The sequence below is a fragment of the Helianthus annuus genome, chromosome 1, assembly GCF_002127325.2.
Source record: "Helianthus annuus cultivar XRQ/B chromosome 1, HanXRQr2.0-SUNRISE, whole genome shotgun sequence".
Lineage (NCBI taxonomy): Eukaryota > Viridiplantae > Streptophyta > Magnoliopsida > Asterales > Asteraceae > Helianthus > Helianthus annuus.
The window spans coordinates 116,704,875-116,715,084 of record NC_035433.2 but is presented as its reverse complement, the minus strand read 5'-3'; the positions used below and the strand labels follow the sequence as shown (position 1 = coordinate 116,715,084).

The 10,210-nt window shown below is 37.4% G+C and overlaps 1 protein-coding gene across 1 annotated transcript; it reads left to right on the top strand.

Annotated features, from left to right (window-relative positions):
• LOC110928411 (probable serine/threonine-protein kinase kinX) lies at positions 1-2,848 on the top strand. The gene is made up of 3 exons (XM_022171428.1): positions 1-782; positions 864-1,067; positions 2,428-2,848. Exons 1-3 carry the CDS (start codon positions 1-3, stop codon positions 2,846-2,848), a joined length of 1,407 nt encoding a protein of 468 aa, XP_022027120.1.
• The last annotated feature ends 7,362 nt before the right edge of the window (positions 2,849-10,210 follow it).

Genomic DNA, 10,210 nt, shown 5'->3' with positions numbered 1-10,210 from the left:
ATGTTAACAGACACTAGATGCACCAACAAATATGATGCAGATGATTTGTTTTCTGCAAGTAGTCATGATGATGATGGAGATGATGACGACGATCAAGGTACTTCAGGTATCAAGGTTACTAAAGAGTCAAATGAAGAAAATGTTGATGATTATCTTCATGACGATGCCAATGAAGAACCTGAAACTGCTGAAGGTGAAGGGGAGAATGTTGATGATACGAATGTTGATGAAAGTGAAAAATTGATTCTACGTCTTGAACCTGATGTAGAAGAATGTGAATTCAGGCATTCTTATACTTTAGCAGAGATCATCAAGTTGACACACATTGATGAAAATGAGTTTAAGTTTGATTTCGAAGATGAGTTGAACGAGTTTGACATCAATCAGCAGCATGAATATGAATACAAATATGTTGAAGATGATGATAACTATGATAAAGTTGAAATTGAAGACTGTAGTGATGAAGAACAGTCTGATGTGAATGTTGATACGTCTAACTTTCTGACGCTTGCAGAGTTTTTCAGTCAAGCTAATGAAGAAGAGTTGAGAAGGAAAGTTGAAGAATGTGTTAAGAATAAAAGTTTTGATGAAATGTCAAAGGAAGAAAGATGCGAAGAAAAGAAAAAATGGTTCAGGAAAGACACTGAAAGAAAGTTCAAAAGACCTCTGAAGTATTACAAGAGAGACAGAGAAGTGTCTTTGGGTGATATTATCAGTTGGGGGTATCTGCCGCAGGTGAATGCATACACAATACAAAGAGAGTTTGGCGTGCAGTACTTCGAGTATATTCAGGATATCATGTCTTTGCCCTAGTGAGATGTCGAAGAGTTGCCAAAAGTTAGAACTTTGACTTATCCTTTCAGAGAACGTGATATGCCTACGTGGGGTCTGATGAAATTCGAAGCTTTCAAAGATTTCAAACACTGGAAGCCACATCAACCAAAGAAAGTGAAGAGGGTGGATCCAGAGACTGGCATTGAAGAGACGATCTTGCAGATAAAGAAGCCCAGAGTGTTAAAGAACATTCCATTGCCGAAGATGGAGCAAGAGTTTCACAAAGGGTTCTTGTAACATCCGTCCAAATCGACCCGTTTCAAAATCCGAACCGTTTTAAAAATCCGAATCCTAACCTTGAACCAACGGAAATTTTCGCGAAGTGAATAATCGTTGAAAGATTTTATCCTTAATTTAATTCGTTATAAAAATGGTTATTATTTTATTCATTGTTTAATTAATTAAATTAATTAATATTACAAATTAAGAGTTTTGTTCTTTTACTTTTATAAAAATAATCTAGATAGTTTGTTAAGTTTCAAAATTTGTTGAGATAATAACCAAGTTAGTCAAGTTATTTCTAGTAAATTAATTTAAATAATCATTACATTTCAAACTTTTTATTATAAACTTGTCAGATTTAAGTTAACTAAAGTTAACAACCACGTTAGTTCAGTTAGTATAACTGAAGGGGGCAAATTGTAATTTGTTGAAACTTTTAAATAAAAAGGGAAACAAAAACGGTAGATTCTGGAGTCGAACCCGCGTCTACCGGGTTAAACAGCAACATACAAACTACTCCACAACTCAGCTTTGTTAACATATATGATCCTTCTATATATATACCCGAGATTCTCGCTGAATTCTTTTTGAAACAGAAACTGTTAACATCGACCAACCTTGTTTCCTTCTTCACTCGTCCTGATTTATCGTGATTGATTTGTAAAAGGAAACGCGGAAAATTATAGTCAATCTCGATAAATCAGGACGAGTGAAGAAGGAAACAAGGTTGGTCGATGTTAACAGTTTCTGTTTCAAAAAGAATTCAGCGAGAATCTCGGGTATATATATCGAAGGATCATATATGTTAACAAAGCTGAGTTTTGGAGGAGTGGTTTGTATGTTGCTGTTTAACCTGGTAGACGCGGGTTCGACTCCAGAATCTAACATTTTTGTTTCCCTTTTTATTTAAAAGTTTCAACAAATTACAATTTGCCCCCTTCAGTTATACTAACTGAACTAACGTGGTTGTTAACTTTAGTTAACTTAAATCTGACAAGTTTATAATAAAAAGTTTGAAATGTAATGATTATTTAAATTAATTAACTAGAAATAACTTGACTAACTTGGTTAAACTAACTTGGTTATTATCTCAACAAATTTTGAAACTTAACAAACTATCTAGATTATTTTTATAAAAGTAAAAGAACAAAACTCATAATTTGTAATATTAATTAATTTAATTAATTAAACAATGAATAAAATAATAACCATTTTTATAACGAATTAAATTAAGGATAAAATCTTTCAACGATTATTCACTTCGCGAAAATTTCCGTTGGTTCAAGGTTAGGATTCGGATTTTTAAAACGGTTCGGATTTTGAAACGGGTCGATTTGGACGGATGTTATAGTTCTTGTGCTGGGTGTACAGCTGCATGTCTACTGAAGCCGTGATCACATACAAGGTGGAGAATGAAGTTAGACACATCCACTTGTATGATCTGATGTGGATTGTCAATTGCTCAGCTGAAGATATCAAGTGTTTGTTCATTAACAAGATCTGTTATAAAGCTGAAGACAAAGATCAGGCTTTACAGTTCCAGAAAGTAGCAACTATATGTTTCCAGAAAGGAATAAATTCCGAGAATGAATGGTCGTCTAAGTGGAGGAAGATTGAGAAAGAGGAAGCTCTGAAAGCTGAGAAAGAAAGACAAGAACGTGAAAAGCTTAGAGGTAAATGGATGAAGATGCAAGCTGAAGAGAAATTGCAAGCAGCTAAAGAAAACGAGAAGCTGAAAAGTTTGTTGAAGAGAAAGCCAAAGCAGAGGGAAGAAAAGTTTAAGTCCCTGTGAAGAAAGTTTTTGAAGACAACCTGACTGAAGACTCCGGCAATATCCAAGGGGGAGTTCGTTGGTACATAATGACTATAGCCTACGTCAACAGTCTAGGTCGTGTCAAGTAGATTGTAATAGGGGTTTAAATGTCAAAATGTAAAGTTATTTGTGTTTTGTACCATTTCGCACGAAATGGACCTAAGGCCATTTCGTACGAAATGGAAGCTTGTCATTTCGTACGAAATGGGATTGTGTCATTTCGTGCGGAATGGATCTCCTATATATAGGAGTGTTGGGTTTTCCATTGGATACGAAGTGGTGAAGTCTGTAATGAAGTGCAGTCAATTTCTCACTGTGTATTAACGTTGAAAATCAATGGAAAACTAGTTTTAAACGTATATCTCTGCTTCTACTCCATTCTATCACCGATTCTCAGTTATTAGAGTGTTTCCGCCTCTTTAATGACTTAGATTTGACTCTGAACGACTCATATAGGTCGTATACCGATCCTACAGAATTCATATCATTGTTCTTTCTATCACCGAACACTTGATTCACTTCTTCGGTGTAATCTCCCGGTCCCATTTGACATTGATCGGTTTGATGACCAATCTCCCCACAATCCTCACATACCGCGAATTGCACCACGTTCACCTCTTTCCTCTTCATGCGAGCTAACTCCCATTCTAGAGTAGTAATCTGATCCTTAGAGTTAGAGTCGATGTCGAGAAGTGGTCGGGAAACGGGATGTTTTTTAGCTCTATCGGCCGACTCCTTTGACTTTGACCGCTTGCTCATCTGCTCAAGAAATTCCCAATCGTCCTCTTCATGATTACTCAACAACATTTCGTTACACATTGACTCAAGGTGGTTCCATGTCTCATCATCCAACCCTCTCACAAAGCACTTAACCAACTCCCATTTTTCAATTTGATGATGTGGACATTTCCGGATTAATTCCTTGTGTCGAGTGAAGTCTTCGTGTAATGGTTCACTCGAGAGTTGGCAAAAAGACCTAATTTCATCTCTAGCATCATCGATCTTAGCCATCGAATAATACTCGTCAAGAAAAACCTGTTGCATTTCAGCCCATGTACGAATACTACCCGCCGGAAGTGTGAGAAACCATTGTTTCGCCTTATCCTTCAAAGAGAACTGAAACAATCGAAGCTTGACCTCTTCCAATGCGAAATCATGCCATCCAATAGTACTACATATGGCCGAAATCTCCGCCAAATGAGTATATGGTTCATCATTAGTCTTCCCATTGAAGTGGGAAAGGATGTTGATATAATGAGGCTTACAATCGAACATTCTTCGTTCACATACAATCGGTGAGTCATTGTCGGTGACCACCGGCCTAAAACGGTCATTAACACCCCTTGGAGGTTGTTGATGACGAAGTGGACCATCAACTTCTTGTTCCCTTGGTCTTCGGTTATCTCTTCGATTACCCCTTTGATTCATACCTTGATTACCCCCTCCCACAAAACGAGGAGTCTGGTTATGATTCACATTGTTGTTATTGTAGTACCCATCATTCCGGTTCTGTTGGTTGTTGTTCTGTGGGTTTTGGTTGTTTCCGTAACCGTCGTTTCGATTAATCCTATAATCATAATTTTCATTCCCCACAAAATTGGCATTTTGATAACCAAATTCATCATCATCAAACCCTCAAGCATTGTAGATATTGTAGGATTGTTTGGTGACCCGAACGAGTCGTTCAGAGGCTTTCTCCTTGGTTTCAGGTGCGGAATAACAAGAAACTAAGGTAGAAACAGCAGGCAAATCACTTTTAACTACTTGTTTATTGATTTCAAACGTTTACAGCTCAAATCTCGCACCGGCAGAACTTCGGCACGATTTCTACGACCCCTTTCAACTGAGATCGCTCATCGGACTATTTATAGACATCTGGAACCGCTAATTGGACAGGCCCAATAAGCGGTCCACACATGATGACACAAGAGCGGTCCAACCATGTGTCATATCGGCGGTCCATAAGCTGCTTTGCCGTTCGAGCGGTCCAAACATGTCCGCTCGAGCGATCCAAACCCTAATGGGCCTAATGAGCGATCCACTAACCTAAAACCTATACATTTTGACCATTTCTAGTATTACGAGCCCAGATCTAACGTTCTAAGACATTGACTCGATACAAGACGTAATCAGCAGATGTAGTGCACCAACAGACTCCCCCTCAGATGTTGATGGAGTCGACTATCGAGTCACACCATGCTGTCTTCAATTCTTCAGTCTTGGTCAGTCTTCGGGCTTATCTCTCTTTGTCATTCTATCATTCTAAGACACGAACGAAGATGTAGTCGACAGACAACTGCACCAACAGACTCCCCCTTGAATGTTGACGGAATCTTCAGTGAGAGTCTTCAAACATTCACAACTCTTCAATCTTGTTCGGCCTTCTTCAGGAACTCAGCCTGGAATAATATCTTCTTCAGGAATTCCTTCCTGGAATCACATGCCTGGATCATTCTCTGGCTCTAACTTTCATCAGACTCCCCCTAACATAATGCTAGGATCTCTGTCTGGAAATCGTTATCACCATTGAAATCAACTCCTGGCTTTCTCTGTTTAAGCTCTCCTCTGGTTCTGATGTATCTCCTGGCTATTCGTAGCAACAGGATCAGAAACCTGCAAAACTCAACCATACTATTACAAAACAACACAATTTGTAATTCAACTTAATGAATTAACTAATCGTATAAGAAAAACTATGAAGATCAAATTGTAGGTTACCATTCAACTTATTCATCAAGTTAATGAACCAAATTTGCATTTCAAATCTTCACAATTTAACATACTCTCCCAAACCACAAGTTCAACATGTTTAGCACTTGAAATGTCAAATATCAGTTCTTCACACTCTGTTGTCGAAAATCTTTTTGTAATTTTCAAATATTTAACAAACAAACAAAATTTTTGGATTTTTGAATATAGAGAAAAACAGAAATGAACACTATTTTTGAGAGATTGTGCAAGAGGATCATATCGGTTTTTTTTTTTTTTTAGACATATCATCAACACCGTTGATCTTGATTAATCAGCAAATGTTAAAAACAAATTTACTTCTGATTGTCAGTATTGTTGTCCACTTAAACCTCTACACAAGTTTTCAATCAATTCAAGATACGTATTTAATGTATTAGCACTTAAACTTATTTGAGTGTCCCACCTCTTGAATATACTCCCGTATCCAGATCCCAATATTCTGATCTACAGGTAAGTATAACTACAAATGATATCTGTATATAAATTAGGGGAAAAATGCGAGAACTGAGGGATCTCAGGTCAGAACTTCCGTTCAGCAGAGAGATATCAGCTTCGACTTAGCAGTGGGTCCCCTTTAGAGGATCTTTTCAGCTACAACAACTGATCATCAATTTTATTGTCTAATCAGCTGAGGGCTTTATGCTGTATTTCAAGCATATGAAGAAAGTATTAGCCAGGGACTAGGTCAGAACCACCATTCAGCAGAAGTCCCGGAATAATACCCCAGACATCATTTGAGTACAAGAACCTAGTATTACAGAATAAGAAACCTTTCAAACGAGATTTCAGGGGTTACCTATATATCCAAGTAGTGTTCCCCACAAAATAAGTAAGTTTGATTTTATGTTTATATCTCGAATACAATTTACTAACTGTGTGAAGCCTACTGACACATCATTAGTAAGACTTGTTTAAAAACAATTTTGTCTTTACAAAACTCTAGCATGCTGTGATAGTCCACCGACGTAATATCATCTCCTCTTTTTGCAACAAAACTCATTTTCATTTTTTTAATTTTTTAAATTTTTCAAAATTTTCAAAAATTTTATTACTCCCCCTAAAATCAAAATATGTTTCAATTTTGATTTTCCGAGGAAAAAAAATTGAAAACAAACTATACAAGAAACTTGACAACATTATGTGAATTACCTCAATTCACCATTCTTGTGCAAAAACAATCAGAACTCCCCCTCACAACAAACTATTTTCCCATAATGATTTCAAAACACTTAAGTTTGTTTCAATCAAAATGGTTTTTCCGGAAAAATTAGTTTGTGTTCCAACCATTTGTAAGTTCGGGGATATCTCTTCATCTTGTTTTCTTCAAACATTTTAAACATTTATCATTTCCAGTTTGATCATAAACCACCTGTAGAAAATCAAGTACAAATTAATGTCCCTGATTTACCACATATAAATCGAAAAATCACCAAAGTGAAATTTCTCAAGAAATGTGCCGATTCATGATCCACGATACCATCTTGGGATCTCCGGCAAGTCAGGTTTTTCTATTTAAACAATTTCACCCAAGCCTGACTGATCTTGGGTGATTTTGAATTCTTGCTCAACAATGGTGGAAAGTTTTTCTCATCCATTGTTAAACTAGAATTCTCAACTTTTACCTCAACCAATGGCTCCTCTGCTTTTACCATACCAGAATCATTGCCTGAAGGTGGCTTGTCCGACTTTGATCTGTCAGATTCATCGCCAATCATTTTCTTCTTTTTCTCTCTCTGTTCTGTCCTCAGATTTGTATCTGATGAATTCATCTTGCTTGACTTTGCGACCGAAGAAGTTGATTCATCAGAGCTCTTATTCTTTCCAACGGATGAACCCGAGGACAAAATCTTCTCGAGATATTCTCTCGCTTTCTTTCTCTTCTTCCTCAGTCGGTCTTTCTGCCCCTGAGAAAGTTTAACTTTCGTCTCTAGAACTTTCGGTTGTTGAACTTTTGGTTCTCGAACTTTTAGTTCTTCGGGCTTGACCTTGACTGGAATTCTTGCCACTTTCTGAGACATAACCCTTGATCTTCCCATTGATCTCCTCGGGCAATCTCGGACAATATGACCTTTGATATTGCAGTTATAGCACCTCCTGGTCTCATATCTCCAGGACTGGCAATTAACAGCAATGTGTCCATGATAGCCGCAGCTGTAACACATTCTGTTATTGTACCAGTTATCATCGTTGTACCAAACACTCAAGTCGTAACACTGTTTGGCCTGGTGATATTCCTTCTTCAACTTTGCTGGATTTGACGCTTTAGCACTGTGGTCTGACCTGCACCACTTATTACCAACATTTTTTGAGTTTTCATTTTTTATTTTTTGTAAATTTTGTTTTTGATTGGATGATCGATCCGATGAACTTTTATTATCTTTTTGTTTCTGTTCTGCTTTCTTCTTCAAAGGCTTTTGTTTAGAACATTCACCTTTTTCGGTTGATTGCAAAACAGTTTTCTAAAATTTTTCTTTCAAATTTAAAAACAATTTTTGTTTTTCTTTTTTAACATTTTCATCATCGGATGCATCATCACAATCTTCAACTTTGACAGAGTCAAAGTTTGTGACACAGTCACTTATTGGAACTGAATTGATCGGTTTTGGACAAGGAATATTCAACTTGTCAGATTTAGTCGCAAAACTGATCAATTTCTTTTCAAGTTCATCAATCTTGATCCTTGAACTCTTAGCTTCGTCTTCAAGCTTAGATATTCTTTCAAGATGAGACTTGATTGAATTTTCATTTTCATTTTTCAAGTTTTCAAGAACAGATTTTTCATTTTCCAAAACATTTATCTGTTCTTGAAGTTTCACTTCATTAGCTTTCAGATTTTTGTTCTCCAATTTTATCCAGAAATCTTCATTTTCTGATGATTTCTGTTTGCTTTCAAAAACCTTTTCATTTTCTTTCAAACCTTTGTTCTCTAATGTCAAACTGTTCACACTACCCAACAGTTTGACATTTTCGACTTTCAACTTCTCACAAATACCCTGTAAGTCTAGAATCTGTTTTTCATCAGCTTTCTTCTTATTGTTCAACTTCTTGATCTCCAATGCTAAACTTTCTGCATCCTTCACAAGTTTGTCATTGACTGTCTTGAAGTTGTGACAATTTGAGCATACTGATGCAGACCTTGACGATTCATTCTTCACAGATTCTTTGACTTTTACAGCTTTTTCTTTCCTTTTCTCATCCTTGATCACCATCTGTTCTTCAATTTTTCCAATGAGTTGACTAATTGTCAGACTAGAAAATTCTTCAGAACGTTTTAATTTTAAGATATAATTTTCCCATTCCTCTTGAGGTAACGCACTGACAAATTTTTCGACCCATTCCTCTGACGCTTTGGTTAAACCAACTTCGGTCATTGAATGAACAAGATGTATATATCTCTCAATTACACATCTTGTGCTTTCTCCTGGAAAACCTGAAAATGAATCAAACTCTTTCGTTAGTACTCTTCTTCTATCACATTCTTCTTGAGTCATGTTAAACACATTAAAACCCATGATACAGTAACTCGGTTTTTCAGATGTGACGAATAAGCGAAACAATTTTTCGAATAAAAGGTTCAAAAACTTGTCTGAAAAAGCGGTCCAAATCAATCCGAATAAGCGGTCCAGATTAGTTCGGATGAGCGATCCAGGAACTGATCGAAAAAGCGATCCAGATTTTGTTCAAATAAGCGGTTCAAAAAATTTGTTGTTCGACCGAATAAGCGGTTCAGACTTGTACGGATAAGCGGTTCAGGGAGTTCGGATGAGCGGTCCACAGTCAATTTTGGAGCGGTCCACAGACAACCGACCAAATGAGCGGTTCACAACCGTCCGAATAAGCGGTTCACTACCTGTTCGATCGAGCGGTCCATAGTTTCAAACTCAATTTTTACCCACTTAAACTTCGAATTTTGATCCGAAACTTTCCAGGATTTATCTCTATGCCATCGCGCACAATCCCTGAGTTTTTCAGCAAATTTCGACCGTTGAAAGTGTCTGAATCTGAAAAAGAAGGTGTAGAAGTAAGAAAAAGTGACTAAATCCAGCTGATTTCTGCAGAGAACCTCCTCCTGAGCTCTGATACCAATTGTAGGATCGTTTGGTGACCCGAACGAGTCGTTGAGAGGCTTTCTCCTTGGTTTCAGGTGCGGAATAACAAGAAACTAAGGTAGAAACAGCAGGCAAATCACTTTTAACTACTTGTTTATTGATTTCAAACGTTTACAGCTCAAATCTCGCACCGGCAGAACTTCGGCACGATTTCTACGACCCTTCAACTGAGATCGCTCATCGGACTATTTATAGACATCTGGAACCGCTAATTGGACAGGCCCAATAAGCGGTCCACACATGATGACACAAGAGCGGTCCAACCATGTGTCATATCGGCGGTCCATAAGCTGCTTTGCCGTTCGATCGGTCCAAACATGTCCGCTCGAGCGGTCCAAACCCTAATGGGCCTAATGAGCGATCCACTAACCTAAAACCTATACATTTTGACCATTTCTAGTATTACGAGCCCAGATCTAACGTTCTAAGACATTGACTCGATACAAGACGTAATCAGCAGATGTAGTGCACCAACAGACTC

What these genes read in the sequence shown, in the direction of transcription:
- LOC110928411 (XM_022171428.1), top strand. Translation starts at nt 1, where the DNA reads ATGTTAACAGACACTAGATGCACCAACAAATATGATGCAGATGATTTG. An exon ending in TTTGGCGTGCAGTACTTCGA is followed by an intron (nt 783 to 863) that starts GTATATTCAGGA and finishes TTATCCTTTCAG; the next exon opens with AGAACGTGATATGCCTACGT. An exon ending in GAGTTTCACAAAGGGTTCTT is followed by an intron (nt 1,068 to 2,427) that starts GTAACATCCGTC and finishes CTGGGTGTACAG; the next exon opens with CTGCATGTCTACTGAAGCCG.